Source organism: Salmo salar, chromosome 13, assembly GCF_965601325.2.
Source record: "Salmo salar chromosome 13, fSalSal1, whole genome shotgun sequence".
Taxonomy (NCBI): domain Eukaryota; kingdom Metazoa; phylum Chordata; class Actinopteri; order Salmoniformes; family Salmonidae; genus Salmo; species Salmo salar.
This window is the reverse complement of record NC_138303.1, coordinates 69,503,929-69,527,624: the sequence shown is the minus strand read 5'-3', so window position 1 is coordinate 69,527,624 and position 23,696 is coordinate 69,503,929. Positions and strand designations below refer to the sequence as shown.

General features: G+C 42.2%; 2 protein-coding genes across 5 annotated transcripts in view; one reads left to right on the top strand and one right to left on the bottom strand.

The window, feature by feature from the left end:
- Window positions 1-322: 322 nt before the first annotated feature.
- LOC106567637 (hypoxia up-regulated protein 1) lies at window positions 323-23,672 on the bottom strand. Of its 3 annotated transcripts, none has more exons than XM_014137166.3 (25): window positions 23,032-23,672; window positions 18,908-18,980; window positions 18,388-18,481; window positions 17,988-18,066; window positions 17,690-17,844; window positions 16,839-16,915; window positions 16,552-16,733; window positions 16,295-16,410; window positions 14,541-14,727; window positions 14,010-14,144; window positions 11,415-11,497; window positions 8,164-8,296; window positions 7,802-7,986; window positions 6,203-6,341; window positions 5,726-5,777; window positions 5,040-5,116; window positions 4,777-4,926; window positions 4,122-4,303; window positions 3,787-3,874; window positions 3,404-3,660; window positions 2,705-2,789; window positions 2,261-2,510; window positions 1,846-1,950; window positions 1,420-1,524; window positions 323-1,137 (listed from the first exon to the last, which is right to left on the bottom strand). In XM_014137166.3, exons 2-25 carry the CDS (start codon window positions 18,972-18,974, stop codon window positions 1,088-1,090), a joined length of 3,033 nt encoding a protein of 1,010 aa, XP_013992641.3. In that variant the 5' UTR covers window positions 18,975-18,980; window positions 23,032-23,672; the 3' UTR covers window positions 323-1,087. The 3 variants fall into 3 exon arrangements, with proteins under 3 accessions (XP_013992641.3, XP_045549447.2, XP_045549448.2); XM_045693491.2 differs by lacking the exon at window positions 23,032-23,672 and adding an exon at window positions 22,656-22,697; XM_045693492.2 differs by lacking the exon at window positions 23,032-23,672 and adding an exon at window positions 22,656-22,697 and having other exon boundaries at window positions 5,726-5,771.
- LOC106567638 (VPS11 core subunit of CORVET and HOPS complexes) overlaps window positions 22,713-23,696 on the top strand; it is a 25,504-nt gene continuing 24,520 nt past the window's right edge. For both annotated transcript variants that reach the window (XM_082960285.1, XM_082960284.1), the window contains exon 1: window positions 22,713-22,730. The gene's annotated coding sequence lies outside the window, so the exon portion shown is untranslated. The remainder of the gene's footprint in view (window positions 22,731-23,696) is intronic.

Below are 23,696 nucleotides of genomic sequence, written 5' to 3'. Positions count from 1 at the left end.
ATCGGTGTACGTCTTTTATACAAGTGAAATAGAAATTGTCAATTTTTCCTTCATCTGTCCTGCTGCTCTTCAAATTTCGGTCAATTACATATTCACAGACGAATCTGGAATTGAAATGCAATGAAACGGAGAGAAATCATTACTTGATATACAGAATAAACCCTAGCAGCGTTTCAACAGTACATTTGAATATGATAGATGAGGCAGGTCTTCAAATACACAGCTTAATTTTAAAGACATGGATTGAGAAAAAAAATAAATATATATAATTTTTTTTTTTTACTATTAACAGTTTAGAAAGAAAAGCGTCGGCATCTCCCAATCCAGTTTTATTTTGTTTATTCCCCCCTCCTCACAAACCATCTGAGGTGATGCAAAGAACAGGAACCACACACTCCTCTGGTAGAGATTCAAGCAGCTTGAGACATGGCTACCATCTGCTTATTCTTCAGTCAGTGCAACAGTTGAGCAGCCCTCAAATTCATACTTCCAGCCATACAAAGACCAGGGTGGTGTTCAGTAGGGTACAGTAACCAAACATTATGGAACAGAATGATAATCAATCCCATTTTTTCACCTACTGAACACAACCCATGGCAGGCCCAAAACTGCACCTTGAGGTCAACTCACAACCCTTCCTGATCACAGAAAGCGACAAACGATGCAATTCAGAGTTCCAGTGGAGGAAACATTAGTCCTACCAAAACGAAACACTTCTGTTCTATGCAGGGCAAATATACAGTTGTCCAAGTAGATGGTTGCATGTGGGAAAGTATGCCTAAACCTGTAGGATAGTAGAATACAAACTTGAAGTCATGTCAGTTCCTCCGCTGGTTATTCCAGGCTTCGTCAGCGCTCCTTGCTCATGTCAGTAAGGGGGAAAGATGTTCGCCGCCGAGGGGGATGAAGGTGAACAGAAAGTGAGAACGAGAGGTAGGTAGTGGGAATAACACAGTTCAAGAAGTCTGAGCTGATCCAATGACTTTACGGTTTTCAAAATAAAAGGCTGGAAAAACAAAACCCCCAAAATATGTAGGAAACAATTAAACATTGTCAATAAATAATGAAATTTCTTTAGTTCCAGCTGTTATAACTCATCCCCTATGTGGTTCTCTGACTGGTTTCTCTCTGTTGGTTCTGAAAATTGGAAGGAGGAATACAATATTACACTCAAATGTAGCAGCACAGTATTACAAATATGACCAGGTATAAAACCAAAATAAAGACTATAGGACAAGACAACTAAAATGCCTTCCTTTTCATAGTTGCAGACAGTTGCTCTTGCTTGAATGGTATGCCCAATTCTTTTCCTTCAGATGCCCACTTATGTAGCGAGAAATTGTAAAGGCAACTGGGTGCCAATTCACACACGCAAAAAGGTAGTTTCTATGGCAGACACTGTTCCTATGACAGACGTACCTGTACTTGCAGTTTTATCTGTAGGCTGTGATTGGCTGGACGAGTCTGTGTTCTGTCTAGTGGGCTCTTTGATGGGCGGTTCCTCTTGCTGCACCTCAGCGCCCTCTGTTGAATGAAAACAAATGTCGCCAATGAAAAGAGGGGACTGATCAGTGATTAGAATGTTTTTAAAGGTATCATTGACAAGGTCACACATCATGTGAAGTCTGCAAAAACACTTCCTTTGCAAATGACATTCATTACAGATGAAACACATTGCTGAGGAACCCCCTTCATTATGTACCAAACAGAAGAAAAATGGTCAAACAGGGAGGAACTACCTGGATTTGTCCAATAAATGCTCCATAAACTTTTGCTACGTGTGCCTTACTGAACACAACCATATTACATACATTCTATGGCAGACACTTCCTATGACAGACATACCTGTACTTGCAGTTTTATCTGTAGGCTGTGATTGGCTGGGTGAGTCTGTGTTCTGTCTAGTGGGCTCTTTGATGGGCGGTTCCTCTTGCTGCACCTCAGCGCCCTCTGTTGAATGAAAACAAAGGCCGCCAAAGAAAAGTGGACTATGATTACATTTGTCTAAGGGATCATTGATAAGATATCACACGTCATGTGAACAAGTCTGCAAAAGCACTTCCTTTGCAAATGATATTCATTGCTGAGGAACCCCCTTCATTACATACCAAACAGGAGAAAACTTACTAAAACAGGGAGGGACTACCTACAGTCCATACACTCAAATTAGTTTCAAAATGTTTTGCTACGGTGTGCCCGACCTCTATATATGAAGCACATGTTCCATAACAGAAATGTGTTGGTTTTCCCTGCTTCCCACCTTCGTCTTTGGTCTCCTCCTTGGGAAGTATGACTTTCTCTTCCATTTTGCTGCTGTTGGCCTTGCTGCTCTCTGAGGTGGTGCTGTTATTGACCTTTGGCTTGGGCTTGGCAAACTTGGCCTTGTTCAGCAAGTAGTTTACCTCGCGGTCCAGCAAAGCCCACTTGGACTCTATTTCTTTGGACAACAGCACAGGCCGCTCCGTGGGAGAACTCTTCTCCTGCTCAGCTACTGTGTTGTTCTTCCACATCTGTGGAAGAGGGGGAGGTATTGGCGGTTAAAATTAAAAAATAAAAGATTACAAACGATGGCACTCAAAGTGAAACACTTCCATAGATTGTTTTGAACAACGTCATCTCAAATTTGAGCAATAATGGTCAATCAAAATAATATAATTGACAAATGAGCTGAGTAAAACAAAGATGACTTTGAAACATTACATACAGTGGTCTCGTTGATTACTTTTTCCAACGTCTTCAGCTCCACGTCAGTGAAGATTCGGTCATCCTCATGTTCAAGTTTGGCGCTCCTTAAGGAAAAACCACAGAAGACCCATTGTCATACCGATGCATTGTACATCTCATGATTCACCTCTAAAATGTTAAACTAAAGCTAAGCAGGGTCGATCCTGACCGGTCGCTGGATGGGAAACCAGATGCTGCCGAAATGGTGTTGGAGGGCCAGTAGGGGTCCCTCTTTCCTCTGGTCTAAAGAAAGATCCCAAATTCCCCAATCTGGCCACCTAATCATCCCCTGCTTCCAATTGGTTAATTCATCTCTAACTCTTCCCCAGGTCGTTGCTGTAAAAGAGATTGTTTTCAGGCAAGGCACTGCAGCTCAGTGCTAGAGGTGTCACTACAGACCCTAGTTCGATCCGGGGCTGTATCACAACCGGCTGTGAGTCCCATAGAGCAGCGCACAATTTGCCCAGCATCGTCCGGGTTAGGGGAGGGTTTGGCCAGGGTAGGCCGTCATTGTAAAATAAGAATGTTCCTAACTGACTTGCCTAGTTAAATAAAAACTTAGCTGGTAAAATAAGGGTAAATAAAACAGATCTTGGGTCAGTTTTTCCATTTTCCATTCCAGGTTATGAATGGTGAAGGGGAAGCCGATCCTAGATCTCTAAGAGCTGCTTTGACCCACCTGAGGAAGAAGCTGGAGCTGTTGAGCATGCTCTCAAGGGCGGCCAGGTGGCCAGGCCACTTCCTGCGCTCTTCCACGCGGAAGAACATGGCCTTGCACAGCTTCCTGAGATCCTGCAGCTTCTCCCGCAACTCCTTGGTGGACGCAGAGTAGCCATCCTCATCCATCCAGGCCGACACCTGACTCAGCTTGGCCATGATGGCTTCCTTCTCTTCCTCCAACACCACCGCCTGGTACTCCTCCTGGTACATCTTGTCCTAATGGAGGGGGGAGAGAATAAAGGAGGGGCGAGGGTAGGCTTTATATATACACTCACACGTGTGAGAGCCAGCGTGCCAGACAGAGAATATACAGATGTTGTACTGTAAAGGTACTGTTCTAACCTGGGTCTCAAAAAGGAATGCCTCGAGGCTGTTCAGTGTCTTCTCCCTCTCCTGCTTCTCCAGGTCTCTATCAGTCAGGTCTTGGAGCCTGACAGGAAGAAAACAAAAACATTATTGCAACGAATTTGGAGGTAGCAGGGACTCAAACCTGGGTCTATGCATCTGTCAAATAACTTAGCCATTACACCAACAGATTCAAAACCTCTGAAGTCACTAGGTGTTTGACAAGTCACGACACTACATCAATATCGGCATTATTATAGCTTGAAAAATCTATTTTCAACTACCCCGCCATTTGAGCCCATCTAAAATGTCAGAAGGAAAGAGCGACACACTTCTTGTTTGAGGTGGCGATGGCTTCAAAATTAGGGTTAAGGATGTCTTTCACTTGGAGCTCCACTGCGACATCCTCAGAGATCTTGGTTTTCTTCTGAGGCTTGGCTTTCTTCTCAGCCTCAGTATTTGCTGCTTCCTCTGTCGTTTTCGCTTCTCCAGATTTGGCTCCTTCCTTTTCATCCTGTTAAGTAAAATAAAATATTTAATAGTTAATGGAAACTTGGTTTATTCAAGAGAGCCTCATTTACATTACGGTAATGACAGTTATTTAATGTTCAAGTCAAACGGAGAATGAGAAATCCTTCATGTGAGGTTAGTATACACCCCCCCACTCATCTGCTTTATTGACAACATTCTCTTACCAAACATTCCATTCAACATTAACATTTTGGAAAGTTCATTAAACACAAAAGGACTGAATACACCCCAGGGCTGAGCTAAACAAACCAGGGCCACATTTAGAAGGCAAACATTGTGGAATGTTGCAGATAGATATGTCATGAATAGAGCTGTCCGGATTCCTTAAACATGCCAGAGGCATTTTTGTTCTCCATATTTCCATCTGAATATTCCACAATGTGGAAATAGGCACAGCTGAGCTAGGCCCAGCTACATCCCAGGCATTTGTGGAATCCAACTGAGCCAAGCTCTTACCTGTGGGTCAGCCTTACGGTCTACTCCCTCAGTCGTCTCCTGGGTTGGGGCCACCTTCTCCTCCTGCTGTTTCTCCCCAGGCTCCTGCTTCTCTTCCTGGGGAGCAGCCTCCTCCTGCTCCTTCACAGACTCCGGATGAACCTCCTCATCCTGGATTCAGAGACAATAGGGGAGAGGCAGAGAGAGTATGATAGCCATGAACTAGTGTTAAGGAGCAACTCTGGTGCTTGTTACATTAGGATGGTAACTGAGTCAAGGGTTACCTGAACTGGTTCCGTCACATTTGCGTTGGGTTCTGAGGATCCCCCTCCAAACAGGCTGGAAATTGTATTTCCCAGTTCTGACAAGTCAAAAGAGACCGCATTAAGAAATGGAAGCGACTATGATTTAGAGCTGGGACAAAAACCTGAAAATTATCGACATGACCATACAGATCCCTTATCGCAGGCATTTTGCTGATATAGTTCATTAGTTCATGGCCTATACTAGAGAAATGTGAAGCTTGAAATTAAATAAGTATGCTAATATGGGTGATTTTGAATTTGACAATTGATGGCTACAACCAAACTAGTAATTCAAAAGGCAAACTTTTTGCAGCTGCATGGCAACAATTGAACAAGATGAGGGAAAAAGGAAACCGCACACTGCTCTTGATAGTATCACTGATCTTTAATAAGCTTAAGTGTCGGCCTCACGGCCTTCGTCAGAGCCGATACGTAAGCTTAAAGATCAGTGATACTATCAAGAGCAGTGTGCGGTTTCTTTTTCATACAACCAAACTAGTAACAATATTTTAAAAGATCATTTAAAAATTGATGCACATTAATGTTATAAACTTATCGTTCTCGCATCAATTCAGGCAAATTTTGTCTGTCGCCCACCTCTACTATGATTTTGACTAAAGGGGTGATCAGATGTCCAATGATCACAATGTTAGCATAAAACCCACTTGTCAAAGTAGACTCCTCCTCCTCCACAATGGTCTCAAAGACAGACTGCACCTGAAGAAAACAACTTAGTTCAAGCGATAGGTCAAATAAAAAGAGATAACACCACAGGCTAATGTTAACGTCGATTACCCCAAAACAATAGAGTTCAATAGTGTCTAAATCAACTCAAAATAACTTCAAACCAAGCCAATTTCAATTGGGTTTATGTGGGTAGATTTAGGTATTACAAACCTCAGATGGAAACACGATGAGAATGTAGGTTTTACATTTAAAAGTCAATTGCGTTAAACCTTTAATGTAAAAATAAAGTATTATTGATGTATTTTGCAACCATCTTGAAAATGTAAAAAGCCTGATGTGTTTTGTATTTGAGGTTTAGTTGTACTTCCAGAGAGGAGCTCCATAAGCATTAGAGGATTGCACTGACCATAGAGTTCATATAATTCACATTCGATAAGTAATTATATGGTACTCACCCGGTCCAGGAGGAGCATGCCACTCTCGTCCATGTTGAAGTGGGCCTTGATGCCCTTGGACTCAGCACCTGTGTGCTTCTGGAAGCTGCTGCCCACCCCAGACAGCTGCACTGTGGTCAGGTTGAGAGAGCCAAAGACACTGGTGGAAGAAAGGAATGAGATTTATTATTTTTTTTATTTACAATTAAAATCAGACCCCTCCAAGTTAATGCAACAGGTAGGTTGCAGGTAAGTCACTTCCATTACAATTAAATTCAAAACAGCTTTATTTGTTCCCTTAGTGTCTATAGCCCTAATATAAATGGCCTAACGCTGCTATAGCATATCCTTAATTTTCCAGGCGGTCTACATAAAACATTTTCAGACCTTGCCGTTTAGCCGTGTTGGCTCACAGAGTGGGGTAAATCTATGGGCCGATTTCCTGGACACAGACTAAATCAAATCCTAAGCAAAAACAAAAAGTAATGTATTCTCCATTGGACCACTTCTTTACACATACACCCTTCCTTATGCCTTATCTGAAACTCAAGCTACTATATTCGCAGATGATCCTACAATTTATACAGCAAGACGACCGGTTCAACAGGTACAGCAAGCTTTACAAGTAGATCCTGGAAATAAATACACCAAGAAAACCAAGTTTATGTTGGTCTGTTCGGCCAGCAAAAGGCCAACATGCATGGGATACAATTAAGTATTGGGGGGGAACCACAAATTGAGGAAGTGTCAGAAACCAAACTACTACAGGTGCAGCAAGACAACTGCTTATGTTTTTTCAAAAAACGAATGTAAAAAAAACATTCAAACTGCATGCATGATCAGAAGGATAGCTACATATTTACCGGGAAAGATTATTCAGCAAACAACCCAAGCATTAATTGGGAGTCAGGTGAACTACTGTTCTGTGGTCTGAGGACATGTATCAGCAAGTGACATTAGGAGGCTGCAGCTCACACAGAACAAAGCAACAAGGATTGTTTTAAGGTGGAGATATGGTTCTTGTGTTGTAGTCATGCTCAGTGCGCTTGGTGTGTCATCAATCAAGAATTAAAAACGTGCTTATTTTATTTCACAATATACACCATTTAAAACAGCCAAACTATTCACAACAGTATTCAGTTGGTAAGAGACAGACATTCAGTAAAGACTAGGAATAGATTGTCCACCATCTATGTTTTATCCACACAGAAAAGAAATAGGCAAAAGAACATGATTTAGAGCAATAAAGAAATGGAATAACTTCTGCGCAAACCAGAAACCTTCCAATATAAATTCAAACAATACTTTACAACCATTTAAATTGGAAGGCTGTGCAGGACAATGGTAGATGATGGAATCAAACTAATTTCAATGTGTTTATCTGGTCAATATGTCAGCGTTATGTCAGTGTGTTGTATGTGAAAATGTGATCTTATTATAAATTGTATTTTAATGTTTAAGGACTTGTGGAAGATTAGTCCAAATGAAGACTAAAATAGATCCTAAGAAAATAAAATCCATTCAGCATGCTTTAGTCCATGCCTAGGCTTAATCTATGTTCAGGAAACTGGACCTAAATTCCTACCAATTAAACCCAACCTTATTTTGGGTGGTGTTCACCTGAGGTCTTCCTGGCCCAGGAAACTGAGATCTCCGTAGTTGATGTGGAAGGCAAAGTCGTCAGTGTAGCAGTTGAAGGTGATGACCTTGCGCATGGGGTAGGAGGTCATCCTCTGGAACAGAATACGCCTTTTGTGCTTCAGGCTCCTGGAGCCATCCTCCTCCATCTCCCTTGTGAACTCCACCTGGAGAGTGAGAGAAACAAATACAGCTATATGCTACAATCCAACATCAATGTAAAAGATGAGCACCATATGCCATGCAGTTGTGGTACTTAGCTTTTACATTCATTTTGGATTGAGGCAATTCAATTTTATTTTTTTAAGGGGTGGGTTTCAATGTTAAAGAATGGGCTGTGTTACCTGGATGGGGAAAACAGTTGCCTCTATAACCAGGAAGGGTTGGACTTTGAAGGCCTTGCTGAGGGCAGCGGCCTTGTACACAGCCCCCATGGCTGCAGCCTCATCTGCGTTGAGGTTCTTCCCTAGCTCCTCTCTACACACAGAGTCAGGTCAAAATGAAATGTCACTCTAAAAACAAGGTTGGCCAGATACTTTTTCAGACCTCAAAAGCAGGCAAATGGTTTGTATATCAAACTACATGCCTCAACCAATGTTCCTTCGAAGCTGCGGCATAGCCCAAGATTGCCGTGCAGCTCCCCGGGACTACCGCAGAATGGAGAGGCACACGAGAACTTCAATCAACTTTCTAGAGTTTAACCAGTTTGTTAACACCATCGTTTCCCTTTACTGCGGCAATTGTGATCAAAGCAATAGCCACTTTCAATGCAACATAATGTAACAAAACAAACTATGCAAGAGATTGCTGTAGGCAGACCGCGTTGGAGTAGGATGCTATTGCGCCCGTACTCTACACAGACCGGTGCAGCATAACCAATCAGAGCTGCAGTAGGCCTATATGCAAATAGACCATTGCCATATACAGATCTGTGACATTTTTTGAAGTGGACTGTTTACATGAGTAGATGTGCTTGTTTTGAGATCCAAGCAAGAGCTGCACGTGCACACATTTTATTAATATCCTTCGCTAGTTAGTGAATTATTAGCCCAGTTAAAGCCAATTTCTAGTCAGAAATAGGGGTGTCATTACTTCATACAAGAGCACAAAACATGTACATTTCTAGACATCGTTGAAAAGCAAGTCTTAAAAAAGTGTCTGTTGTATTTTGTGTCAGGCTTGAATAAGCTAAGTAGCCAATAGGCAGATGGTAGCATCATTTGTCTGATTCTTTATAATAAATGGTACGGGAAGAATGTAAAGTGGTTTCTTGCATCAACCACCACATTTTCAGTCACCTTGTCTGAAGGACAACTAGATAACAGGTCAATGTCAAGCCCTGCATGTTTCTTTCAATATTCTCATGGAATGTAGGCCTACATTGAACACCACACATTGGCTGCAACTGTAGGCTGAATGATAGAACTGCCATTTCCATGTTCGTGTTATGGGATGCATTTTCTCCATTGTTTTATGGCAGGCCACTCTGGTACAGTGGCTTGCGAAAGTATTCACCCCCCTTGGCATTTTTCCTATTTTGTTGCCTTACAACCTGGAATTAAAATAGATTTTTTGGGAGTTTGTATCATTTGATTTACACATGCCTATTACCACTTTGAAGATGCAAAATATTTTTTCTTGTGAAACAGACAAGAAATAGAAAAGAGAATCAGAACTTGAGCATGCAAAACTATTCACTAAGTCAATACTTTGTAGAGCCACCTTTTGCAGCAATTACAGCTGCAAGTCTCTTGGGGTATGTCCATAAGCTTGGCACATCTAGCCACGGGGATTTTTGCCCATTCAAGGCAAAACTGCTACAGCTCCTTCAAGTTGGATAGGGTCCGCTGGTGTACAGCAATCTTTAAGTCATACCACAGATTCTCAAATTGGATTGAGGTCTGGGCTTGGACGAGGCCATTCCAAGACATTTAAATGTTTCCCCTTAAACCGCTCGAGTGTTGCTTTAGCAGTATGCTTCGGGTCATTGTCCTGCTGGAAGGTGAACCTCCGTCCCAGTCTCAAATCTCTGGGAGACGGAAACCGGTTTCCCTCAAGAACTTCCCTGTATTTGGGGACATCCATCATTCCTTCAATTCTGAACAGTTTCCCAGTCCCTGCCAATGAAAAACATCCCCACAGCATGATGCTGCCTCCACCCTCCCTCGCGTTGGGGATGGTGTTCTTGGGGGATGTGTTCAGTTTCTTTGGACAAAAAAAGCTCAATTTTAGTCTCATCTGACCAGATGCCACTTCTTCCATATGTTTGGGGAGTCTCCCACATGCCTTTTGGCAAACACCAAATGTGTTTGCAAATTTTTTTCTATAAGCAATGGCTTTTTCTAGCCCCTCTCCCATAAAGCGCAGCTCTGTGGAGTGTACGGCTTAAAGTGGTCCTTTGGACAGATACTCTAATCTCCGCTGTGGAACTTGAGCTCCTTCCGGGTTATCTTTGGTCTCTTCGTTGCCTCTGATTAATGCCCTCCTTGCTTGGTCTGAGTTTTGGTGGGTGGCCCCCTCTTGGCAGGTTTGTTGTGGTGCCATATTCTTTCCATTTAATGGTGCTCTGTGGGACATTCAAAGGTTCAGGTATTTTTTTATAACCCAACCCTGATCTGTACTTCACAACTTTGTCCCTGACCTGTTTGGAGAGCTCCTTGGTCTTCATGGTGCCGCCCCAGACTCTGGGGCTTTTCAAAACAGGTGCACGCATATGCGTATACACATATTCAGATCATGTGACACTTAAGTCCACCTGTGTGCAATCTAACTAATGTGACTTCTGAAGGTAATTGGTTTCACCTGATCTTATTTAGGGGATTCATAGCAAAGGGGGTGAATACATATGCACACAACTTTTCATTTTGTAGCATTTCTTTAAGTATTTTTTTTTCTCTCACCAATTTGGACTATTTTGTGCATGTCCATTACATGAAATCCAAATAAAAATCAATTTCAATTACAGGTTGTAATGCAACAAAAATAGGATATACGCCAAGAGGGATGAATACTTTTGCAAGGCACTGTAGGCCTAATACATTATGATCAAATAGCCCTAGTAGCCTACTTGGCAACTTAAAACTTAAAGCAGGCACAGCCGGAAGTTGCACAGACTTTTCACAACATTCAAGTTCACGCTCAGCAGACCTGCAATTTGCTTAGTGCCCAAATTTAAGGGAACATTGGCCTCAACTCTAAATAGATATGAAAAAACATTTTCATATTAATTTACAATTAAGGCATATCTAGCTGATCTTCACAACAAATGGTGTACACCTTAGTCTAATTTCTATTTTTCAGGTCCCAAAACACCTGGCAAAGTTCTGATTTTGGGTCCAACTATCCCTTTATGCCTTTTCATCCCAGATGGAGAATTTCCAACATGTGAGTTACATACCATCACTCTAGTAGATACTACCTGTGACACTTTCAGGTGAAGCTCTTACTCCATTCTTTTGTGTTCCATTGTCTAGGGAGGTTTGTTTTGAATATGACATCTTACAGCCAAAACCCTGGACAATAGGGAGCATTCTATGTCCCTCATGTAGTGTAGAGCCCCAGGTATTGACAGTGTCAAGTGAAACTGTTGACATACTTCCCAACGGCTTTGAGCAGCACTTCTTGCACCTTAGGCACTCGGGTGGAGCCACCCACAAGGATCACCTGCTCGATCTCATCCTGTTGGAAGACAATGTTGGAAGATATACTTACAGTATTTGCAAATAAACAGACGTGTTAGTTCAATCTTTGTAGAAATCTCTGAAGGCTTGACATGCTGAAACATGTCAAGAGTTTAACCCCGTAAGTTCAATGTCCACGCCCTCGTGGCAATCTAATTAGCAGAATACAACAATCCCATAACAATCTTGTCAGTTTAAGCTAGAAATATATTTTTTGCATTGGATGTGTCTCAATCAACCACATCCGCCTGTCGCACTTCTACATTGGCAGTGTTCGTCAGGCCATGCGACATCCCGCAAATCAGTCTGACAAAAGTCTGTAGCGTCCAAACGGGTTGGCCAACAAACTACCGAACAAAAATATAAAACGCAACATGTAAAGCGTTGGTCACATTTCAAAAAAAGATCCCTAAAAGGTGCCACACACAAAGCTAATTTCTCTCAAAAGTGCTAAAATGTGTATATCCCTGTTTGTGTCACAAAACACAATCTCAAATTGAGGGAGCATGCAATTTGCATGCTGACTGCAGGAATGTCCAACGGAGCAGTCGCCAGAGAATTGAATGTTAATTTCTCTAACATAAGCCGCCTCCTTCGTTTTAGAGAAATTGGCAGTACGTCCAACCGGCCTCAACTGCCGACCACGTATAACCACGCCAGCTCAGGACCTCCACATCCGGCTTCACCTGCGGGATCGTTTGAGACCAGCCACACGGACAGCTGATGAAACTGAGTATTTTTGTCTGTAATTAGAGAATCTGTCAGTATGTCCAACTGGCCTAACAGCTGCAGACCATGTGTACAGCATTGTGTGGGCGAGCGGTTTGCCCCATGGTGGCGGTGGGGTTATGGTATGGGCAGGCATAAGCTATGGACAATAAACAACTGCATTTTAAATCGACGGCAATTTGCATGCACAGAGATACCGTGATGAGATCCTGAGGCCCATTGTTGTGCCCTTAATCCACCGCCATGGCCTCATTTTCAGCATGATAATACACAACCCCATGTCTCAACGATCCGTACACAATTCCGGGACGCTGAAAATGTCCCCGGTCCTTCCATGGCCTGCATGTTTGGGACGCTCTGGATCGACAGCATGCTCCAGTTCCCGCCAATATCCAGCAACTTCACATACCATTGAATTGGAGAGGGACATTCTACAGGCCACAATCAACAGCCTGATCAATTCTATGCGAAAGAGATGTCGCACTGCATGAGGCAAAAGGTGGTCACACCAGGTACTGACTTTTTCTGATCCATGCACCTAATCTTTTTTTTTGGGGGGGGGGGGGCGTCTGACCAACATATGCATATCTGTATTCCTAGTAATGAGAAATCAACAGATTAGGGCCCAATACATTTATTCAATTGACTGATTTCCTTATATGAACTAAACTCTAATTAAAATAGTTGAGTTTATATTTTTGTTCGGTATATTATGACCCTCTATGGAAAGTTGCTTGTTTTTCCTCTTCGACCCCCACAAGCGTTTTGGGACTCATCTGATGTCGGTACAGCCGATCTGCCAAGTTCTGTCTGTAGCGTCAAAACAGTTTGGGCTACACACTAATATGACCCCTCTTTGCAAAGGTGAGACTCAAACACGTTGGTTGTTTTGCTCTAGGACGCCCACAGGCCTCAAGACTCGCCTGAAGGTCACCTGGTACCAGTTGAAAAGAAAAAAAATGAATGGAAGTATATGGAGACTTCAGTGCCAAAATGAAGGGGTAAAAAAATCTGTTTCCCAATCTGTCATCTCAGATCAACGACACTTCAGAACAAAAATCCTTTAGTTCTCCCCCCCCCCCAAAAAAAATCTGTTACATTTATTGAATCGGTTATTCAATGCATTTGTATGGGCTGATAGCAAGGCCAAAACTTTTTATTTTGTCCCCAAAAAATGTTTATACTTTAATGAGTCTTAAAATTCAAATGATCCTTGGTATGAACTTAAAACAATTTGATATAGTTAGTAGAACCCCCCCCCCCCCCCAGCTTAGACTCTTATGGGTTTAAGATACTGTTCCACTGAACATTGCACCACAAAGGATATTTAATACCAAACCTACATCAAAGTGCAACATTTTGTTCCCATAGACCTCAGGCATCAACTATTCTACTTTAGTTTGATTTTACTATGCAACTGACAGGAAACAGTATTCTCTGAACATCCTAAGGAGCATAGCCATTCCACAGATCCAGGGGCTTGGGAAGCTCCAGCATGATCTTGTTGATAATGCTGGTTTTCCTGTGACTTTTCATGCTTTTTTCTGTCGTTTGTGCATAAAAAGTCCAATTCTCCCCAAAATGTAAAATAAAGTTAGTGACTGCTTGACTAAAAGATCAATTGACAAACAAGCGTCATGTTCATTAAGCCACTCAATGGGAAATGTTTAACGGTTTGCAACGGAAATCTAAAAATCTACTTATTGGACAAATCTAGGGCGTCCCTTCCTGTTTAAGTCCATTTGGTGCCTAATGAATGCACACAAGCTGCAGTGACTCACCAGGGACATCTCTGCAGAGCTGAGGGCATCCTGTACAGGGCCAGGCACTCTCTCAAAAAGGTCAGCACACAGGGTCTCAAACTCCACACGGGTCACCTTAGCCTTGAAATCCATGTCATCCAGCAGCCCTTCCACCTGAACAAAGAGTGAGTATATTTGGTTTAGATGTACTGTAATACACATCTACAGTAGAACACTATGGGTAACTGTAAAAGTTAAACAAAACTTTTCCCCAGTTGAATGGGTGCTTACTTTCAGCTCCAACACACCTGACAGAACATCAAAGCATAAGAAACGTTACCAAAAAAAGACCATACTTCTCTAAATGTGCAGAACAGTGTAAGACTGGAAGTGACAGGGAATGGAGGGATAAAGAAGCCATGCGATGGCTTCACCTGTGTAATTATTTTACGAGGTTACACATCTACAGTAGAACATTATGGGTGACATGGGAGTAACCGGTAACTACTCTCAACTGCCGCAAAGGTAAGGAGAATGGTGTACGACTGGGGTCAGCGAAGGTCCCGTCACCTGTGCCACGTATTCAGCGTTAGCGCTCAGCACAGTCTTGAGTCTCTGGGCCTCCTTGAGGAGCTTGGCCATGGCGCGGTGGTTCTCCCTCACGTCCTTCTTGGTCTTCTTCTGCTCGTTGAACAGCTTGGCCAGGTGGTCCTGCAGCCGCAGCTCCATCTCAAAGCCCCCCAGAGAGCGGTCAAACCTGACCGGAGACAGAGAACATTGTTAGGTTAGGAACATTGGAGAAATGTGCTTGTCATTGCTCCACAATAAGACATTGAAAATACAAATACCTACAGTGAGCTCTGAAAGTATTGGGACAGTGGCACGTTGCTTTGGCTCTGTACGCCAGTACATTGGATTTGAAAAGATACAATGACTATGCGGTTAAAGTGCAGACTCATGCTGACCAGACACGTCGCAAAATAAATGTAGAAATCCATGTTCTGTGATGCCAAGGGCTAAAATAGAACTCCTATTTCTGAGGCAGATCACGCTGCAAGTCCTGCCTCTCCCATCTCCTCATTGGTTCATATAAGCAGGTACCCACGTGCCATCTCATTGGTTATACCCACGTGGGTGATTAAAAGACAATGTTTTTCCGGTTGTCGTGGTAAAAGTGTAGATGCCAATCACCATATAAGTTCAAAGATGAAAAAGCCTGGGGGGAGAGATGACTAGAAACGATGCGGTTGGCTGTTGTGTGGATTAACTGTCAGAGTAGAGGACCTTGTGCATTTCAGGTAAAATAACAACTTAATGTTTATATCCCAGGACAAATTAGCTAGCAACAGCAAGCTAGCTAAATAGGACAAATTAGCTAGCAAGTGCAAGCTAAATTGCCATACATGTTTAATGCTTTTCGACCTGTCCCCAAATTAATGTCATTGATTCAGAGTTTGTTTTTATATTTTAACCTGTGTGTCGTGATAACATTTGGTATAGGGGGACAAAATAAATGTATGCACAATAGCGCACGCGCGCATTCGGTTTGGGTTCTGTGTAAACTTTAATTTGAGGGTATTTTCAGCCATATCGGATGAACCATTTAGGTATTGGGCCAAATTCACTTAAGGTATATTAAAAAGTTAGGGTTAGGAGCACAAATAAACACTGAAGACATGCAAACCTCACCATTACAATAACAGGGTAGGTTAGCATTTTTTGGGGGGGGGGGGGGGGATATAATATTTTTGTAATAACATTCACGACACATTCAGGATTATCTGTAATCATGGTAGCATCCACATGAATGTCGAAGTGTTTGGAAACATTCTTAGTTACAATAAAATTACACATTTACAATTCATTTCGATTGGTCACAAAATAATCTGAAACAACCTAAACAAACAGTAAAGGCAAACAAATGTGTCTAGTCAAACTTGATGTGGTAATTGCGTACCATGAATACGAGACCAAATACTTAACTACACAACAGAATTAGTCCCAATTCCTTTGGTTCCCTAAAAAGGGGGGGACTACATACAAAAAGTGTTGTAATTTCTAAACAGTTCACCCGATATGGATGAAAAGCCTTAAATTAAAGTGGACAGTCCGCACCTTATCCTCATTTTATCGTTCTAAAGTGCTTGAGTAGAGAGCCAAAACTTTTTTTTATCAATGTCCCAATACATTTGGAGCTCACTGTATATGGAATGAAAACAAAACTAATGATTAGAGCAGAGTGCTAGGCGTGTGCTTTCCCCAACATCCTGTGTTGCAGAGTGTGTGTGTGAGTAAAAGTGGGTATACAGGTCCTTTTGTCTCACCCCACTCCTCGTATCTGGAGCTGTGGCTGGGAACCCGACTCTTTGGTTTTGACCGTCTGGTATGTGACGATGGTTGCCGTTGTGCTGCCTGAACCCATGTCATAGAACATTATGTTCTGTAGCGAGAGAACAGGAATTTAAGACTAGGGTTACACAAAGCAACTTCTGACCCACAAAACAACTTATGAAGCTCATATCAAAAAGACTAAACCTAGTTAAATAAAAAAACGCATGTAAAAGCAGCCTAGTTAGCGCACCTGAGCTGTGCTGTTGATGTCTTTTCTCCTGAAGACACCGTAGTTGAGCGCCACCGCCGTGTTGTCGTTGATGAGCTGAAGGACTTTAACACCTGCCATCTGTGCGGCCTGCAGGACTGCTCTGCGCTCTGCCTGATTGAAAAAGGCCGGGACGGTGATCACGGCATCTTTGATGGGCTGCTCTGTAAGCGAGAGTAAAATGCATTCAGTAAGGGAGGCTTCAAAATAATTGCACAACAATGTTGAAATAGAGAACCTTTCCCCCTACTACTAGTGAACAGACAAACCTGCAAAGTCCTGAGCAAGTCCACGTGAATAGTTCAAAACCATGCCCAGGAGCTCCTCTGGAGAGTACTGCATTTCTCTGAAGGAAAACAGAGTAGACATTACAGGCAAGCACTTTCATATATTTTTAACCCTTTTCTCCACCCCAATTTCGTGATATCCAATTGGTAGTTTGTCTTCTCCCATCAACGCAACTCCCATAGACTCGGGAGAGGCGAAGGTTGAGAGCCATGCATCCTTCCAAACATAACCCAACCAAGCCGCACTGCTTCTTGACACTGCTCGCTTAACCCGGAAGCCAGCCGCACCAATGTGTCAGAGGAAGCGCCGTAGAGCTGGTGACCGAAGTAAGCATGTATGCACCCAGCAGTCACTAGAGCGTGATGGGACAAGGACATCCCAGGCGGCCAAATCCTCCCCTAACCTGGAAGCTGGGCCAATTGTGCGCCGCCTCATGGGTCTCCCAGTTGTGGCCGGCTGCGACACAGCCTGGGATCGAACCTGGATCTGTAGTGACGCCTCTAGCATTGCAATGCAGTGCCTTAGACTGCTGCGCCACAGTGCCTTAGAGAAACGAGGCCCCAGAACCAATCACTCTTATCCACAACTACAGCATAGGACATACTGGATCAATGACATTTTAAACAGCCTGTGACAATGTGCTATTTGGGCAGTACGCAAAAGGAATGTCGTACACTGACAAACAAGTTAATGGGTCAGCATTTTGCCCCATATCGCTAATGGCCCATAGAAGTCAGTATTATTAGTACTCTTCAACAAATCACTTGGCTCAATCACCTCCTGCTAAACAAAGGAAAAGGGACCCAACGAGAGGAAATCAAAAACGACTTACTCTGAGTTGCTAAAGAGAACTGTGCCCCGACTCTCATCTGTCACCAGATGGTGCTCGGGGAAGCGTTTCTGATAGACTGCCACCTGTGGGTTGTCATGCTTCTTGCCAAGGAGGCTCTGAAGATGCCTATAGACAAATTTGGGGTTCTTCACAGACTGCGGGAGAAAGAAAACCAAATCAATGACAGTGTAGATACTAATTCATGAACTTCATTGATTCCCATGGGGGAGTACAGAGCACTAACTATGATAGACATTTTAAAACATGTGACCTGGTAGGTTATGACAATGTGCCTTACCACTCCCAATGCACCGTCTCCAAAAAGTCGCTCATTTTCTTTTAAACACACAGCTACTGGCGTTTTCCTCCTGGACTCCCTGTGCAACACAAAGGATAAGACAGACTATTGAAACATGTTAAAGCTTTGAGAATGCTTTTTTCTTAATCTTAATCATGAACCGACCCTTAGTTCTGCCCATGTTCATTCACTATTCAGCACAGGCCCATTTAGATATTGGCATGTTAACATGCATTGTAAACACTAAAGAACAGCTAGCGTACTCACACATTAGTGATGAGTATGATAATTATGAATACTTATCAAACATGAAATGGAATAGGGATTTCTGTCTAAAAGCACAAAGTCCTAAACCCATTGCGATGACATAGCTAGAGACACTGAAAATGGCAATACTCACTTGTTTAGAGCAATCTCCATTGGCACGCCAGGTTTTACTATCGCTACTTTCATCCACTCACTGCCCAGGTCAACTGACATGACTGCAACAGAGGCTGTATGGACAAAATAATGGGTATGATTATTCCATTACCTGTACTTTTGTAATAACAAAGTGATGATTACAGACTAAGTGAGACAATACTAAAGGTGATTAGCTTCAATAATTTCTCACTGGCTTCAGTGGTATGGTGGCAATGTGAGTGATTAATATCAGTCTTTTGCATCAGTTGACATTGAACTTAATCAATGTTCATCCGTGCATCAGTAAATTCATGTGTAAATAGGTACAAATACAGACCATGCATCATATTGTAATGTGACAGATTAATTATAACCTCTGCACGTGTCCATTTTCTTCTCCCACTCAAAATGGAGGCATTCAGATGTACATTGAAATTTGAATTTGGTGTTAAGCGAATCTGCCGGTGCTTGATGCAGGCAGGTGTCTTGGATGGAATAACCATGTGTAGTGTTAGTACCTGTTTGTGAAGGCAGCAGTGCCAAGACAAGGCAGAAGTGAGCCCATAAAGTCAGCTTCCTCCTCATGGTGACCTGTACACACAAAGCAGAACAAAAACAGATATTCAAACGCTAACAGCAGCCTTCCTGGTGACATGGTAAGTGTGCTGAAGAAAATAATTTGTTGATTATTTTGAGACCTCAAAGATGCATTCTCTGACTCGTTTTTTTCATCTTGTACAAATCCATTAGCTACAAATGTTGTCATTTGTTTTAGAAGTCTTTTTTGGGGATCAAATATCAATTTGGCAGGTGCTTAAAAAAACAAATGCGCAAGAACATCGATTTCTCTATACAATGCATATCAGCAAATAGTAAAAAAGTTCTGTTTCAGAAAGGAAATAGAATGAGCACATCCTCCGGTAGCACATTTTGGTTTTTGCCCTAGCACTACACAGCTGATTAAAATAACCAACTCATCATCAAGCTTTATTTGAATCAGTGCACCCAGGGGGGCCCCAAGACTGATTTTGGGCAAACCCTGCTCTAGAGTGTTTTCACTCAGGCCCCCCTTCCAGAATTGGGGACATCACACACCCCTCCCACCGCACACCATGTCTTTATGTCTTTCTATGGGCAGAAGTCCTGAACGTGACACATTGTTCACACCCCTCTTGTTGGGGGAGAGAACATTTTGCAAGTTCAAAGCTTATTCCCTGCAGTTCTACACATCATCATGCCTAATGTTTATTTATGTGATATTTCTGTGACTCAAACATTCCAACAAAATCTATAGGCAAAAAAACATTGCTAAAAACAACTGACATGGGCTAGTTCAGCTGGACATTTCTAACAAGTTACAAATAGCTCTAAGGTATGCTATGACTGGCATGAGAAGAGGAACACTGATGCACTACCCAACTTCGAAATAGCACCTTGTGAATTCTACTATTACAACTTGAAAGCCGGGTTGAGCTCCAAAAAAACCTTGCGCCCCACAGTTTGGGAACCACTGCTCTACAGCAGCAAGTAAAGTAAAAGGAACATCTCAAAGATGACTCCTGCCCATTCCGTCACCTGCAGTGTTGAACAGGAGGAGAGGTGAAAGCCAAAGCCTGGTGGTCATACACCATATTGCTTTCACCTACACAAAACTTTTCATACCAGCGCAGATGTAGGAAGTGCACTAGAATATTTAGATAATGCTCTGCCATTCCTCTTCAGCACGAACCCAAACCGGCTGCACGCGTGCGCCATCGTGCATAAATGTATTTTGTCCCCCCACACCAAACGCGATCACGACACGCAGGTTAAAATATCAAAACACTGAACCAATTACATTAATTTGGGGACTGGTCAAAAAGCATTAACTTGTCAGGGATAGGGTCTAGTTTCCTGAATTTCCGCCTGACTGACGTACCCAAAGTAAACTGCCTGTTACTCAAGCCCAGTTCCTAAAACTGTTAAAATAATGTCTGAGACTAACAGAATTGATATGGCAGGCGAAAAACAGAAAACCAACCAGAATTCTTAATTTTTTTGGGGGTCCCAGGCTCCATTGTTCCTATGTAAATCCGTCTCCCAGATTGCAATTCCTATGGCTTCCACTAGGTGTCAAGTCGTTATTCAAGGTTTCAGGCTTGTTTTTTGAATAACAAGCAAGAATTTTGTTTTGGTTAGGAGAGCACCGGTACAATAGTCTTTCGGCACGCGAGGAAGAGGGCGCGCGCTTACCAATTTTGCTTTCCTATTGAACATACTACTTTCCGTATGAAATATTCGTTTATTTACATTTTAGAGTACCTGAGGATTAAATAGAAACATTGTTTGGATGAAGTTTAGCAGTAGCTTTTTGGACTGCTTTGTCTGCATGTTGAACGAGTGGATTACTGAAATCGATGGCGCCAACTAAACTGACTTTTTGGGATATAAATAAGGTTATCTAACAAAATGACCATTCATGTTGTAGCTTGGGATTGCAAACAGAGGAAGATCTTCAAAAGTAAGTGACATATTTAGTCGCCATTTGTGATTTTATGAAGCATGTGCTGGTTGAAAAATATGTTGATGTGGGGCGCCGTCCTCAGACAATCGCATGGTATGCTTTCGCTGTAAAGCCTATTGTAAATCAGACAGATTAACAAGAAATTATTAAGCTTTTAAATGATAAGATACTTGTATGTTCATGAATGTTTAATATTCCGATTATTTATTTTAATTGCGAGCACTCCAATTTCACCGGATGTTGTTGGCTTGTGTTCTGCTAGCGGGCGGTATGGCAATTTAGCTAGCTAATTTGTTCTGGGATATAAACATTGAGTTGTTACTTTACCTGAAATGCACAAGGTCCTCTATTCCGACAATTAATCCACACATAAAACGGTCAACCGTATCGTTTCTAGTCATCTCTCCTCCTTCCAAGCTCTCTTTTCTTGACTTTATATTGCGATTGGCAACTTTCATAAATTAGGTGCATTACCGCCACCGACCTCATTCGTCTTTCAGTCACCCACGTGGGTATAACCAATGAGGAGCTGGCACGTGGGTACCTGCTTCTATAAACCAATGAGGAGATGGGAGAGGCAGGACTTGCAGCGCGATCCGCGTCACAAATAGAATTGACTTCTATTTCAGCCCTTGGCAATGCAGATGCTCGTTGGCGCGCGCGAGCAGTGTGGGTGCAATAATTGAATAATATACATTTTTAAATGTATTTTGCAACGCGAGCTGTGTAGTCAGCCTGTAACGGTTCTTCAGACTTCACAATTCCAAACTAGAGTTGGGGACAATATGCCACCTTCACTGTCCAGGTGCATTCAGGCAGTGGTGTAAAGTACTTAAAAACAATTCAAGTACTACTTAAGTCATTTTTCTGAATCTGTACTTCACTATTAATATTTGACAACTTTTACTTCACTACATTCCTGAGGAAAAGTACTTTTTACTCCACACATTTTCCCTGACACCCAAAACTACAAGTTACATTTTGAATGCTTAGCAGGACAGAAATGGTATAATTCACACACTTGTCAAGAGAACGTCCCTGGTCATCCCTACTGCCTCTGATCTGGCAGACACAAAAAACACATGCTTTGTTAGTAAATTATGTATGAGTGGGAGCCTGCCTCAGGCTATCCGTAAATAAATATTAAGTGGCCATCTGCTTTGCTTAATATAAGGAATTTGAAATGATTTTTACTACTTTAACTTGATACTTAAGTACACTGCAGCAATTACATAAAGTTAACAAAGTAAAGTATATTTAAAACCAAATATTTTGACTTTCACTGGAGTATAAATAAAGATAACTTAATAGAAAATGACTGAAGCATGATTTTGGGTACTTTTTCTACCACTATTCAGTTAAGTGGATGTTTCATGACTCATGCCCTTTGATCAGTTTACTTGTGCGACTCAGTTTAGTTGTGCGACTCAGTTTAGTTGTGCGACTCAGTTTAGTTGTGCGACTCAGTTTAGTTGTGCGACTCAGTTTAGTTGTGCGACTCAGTTTAGTTGTGCGACTCAGTTTAGTTGTGCGACTCAGTTTAGTTGTGCGACTCAGTTTAGTTGTGCGACTGTTAATTCAAGTGCTGATGAAAAGTCAGGAAGCATGATGAAAACGTGAGGCAATTATTTTTCTGCCTACGGACTAGGGCACGTGTCGCGAAATAAAGGATATATGCTAGCTAATGTCTATATCAAGTAGAAAACAATAGGCAATCAGCAAGCTAATGGCTTTATAGCATGTAGTTATTAATATTCAAATACCCTGAGCGTGGAAACTTCTAGCCCCATCATGGAGCACTGGCGTACAGTATGAATACTACGGACCGCCCAGCGCAGGTGATGCCTTGACCATTCATTCAAAAACAAAAAGAAGTCTTGGGTTCTGTAAACGGGTTCCGTCTGCTAGTTAGGTAGGTTACTACAATACAAATAATGCTTTTTAGAAACACTACCTAGAATACACCTTTAAAATCCCTCAGCCATTTCATTTGAAATGAGAGACTATGTTAGCAAATAACCGGTAGCTAGGACTGCTTCAATGGATCCCATGAACAACAGTATTTGCTGGTAATTAGAACATAATGGAAAAACAATTACTTAACTAGTTAGGCACATTGCTGACAGAGCAGAAACTTACCTTCTCCACTCCAGCAGTTCAGTTTTTGAAGCAGACTGGTTTAAACAACAATATGAACAAAATGAAAGCGCACGCCTTTACTTGCAGCGAGCTAAACGGTATTATTTTAGGTGATGCTTCTTACTGTTGGCTTGATCTATTAACTGAAAACCTCTTCGTAGCCACTCTAATAAAGATTTCTTGATTTTTCCCTTGCTATCACCTGCTTGTTCTCGCCATAGGGCCCAGAACGCGGCGTGATCTCATTGGATCCACTCGAGTCGGTCGACAGTAGTTACCACAGACACAAAGTCATAAACCCCGCCTATTTCTACAATGTATCTTCTTTAAACCTGACCTTAACCCCAACCTTAACCAAACGGCTAGCCTTATGCATAACCTTAAATTAAGACCAAAAACCTCAATTTTGCTTTCATTAATTTTTACGATATATTCGATTTTGACTTTGTGGTTGTGCTATCTAGTGGAAACCACTAGAGTCGTTGTTCCGCGAGTACAGCGATGACTCTGTTGGTGCTTTCAAGACTATTGGGGACTCGGAAAAAACAAGGTGGAATCAAGACATCATTGATCTTCAGGTCGGAAAGAGGTTCCCTATTTGGGATTCCGAGTTTGATGACGGTTTTAAACGATTTTCACTAGTCGGGGCTCGTTTTTTTTCCCGA

Excerpts from the sequence above, each read along its gene's own strand:
- LOC106567637 (XM_045693491.2), bottom strand. The coding sequence starts at position 22,685 with ATGATGGGGCTAGAAGTTTCCACGCTCAGG. Across the intron at positions 14,145-14,540 it reads ACGCTGAATACGTGGCACAG|GTGGAAGGGCTGCTGGATGA; the intron begins GTGACGGGACCT and ends CTCTTTGTTCAG. Across the intron at positions 4,304-4,776 it reads ACCGTAAGGCTGACCCACAG|GATGAAAAGGAAGGAGCCAA; the intron begins GTAAGAGCTTGG and ends TTTACTTAACAG.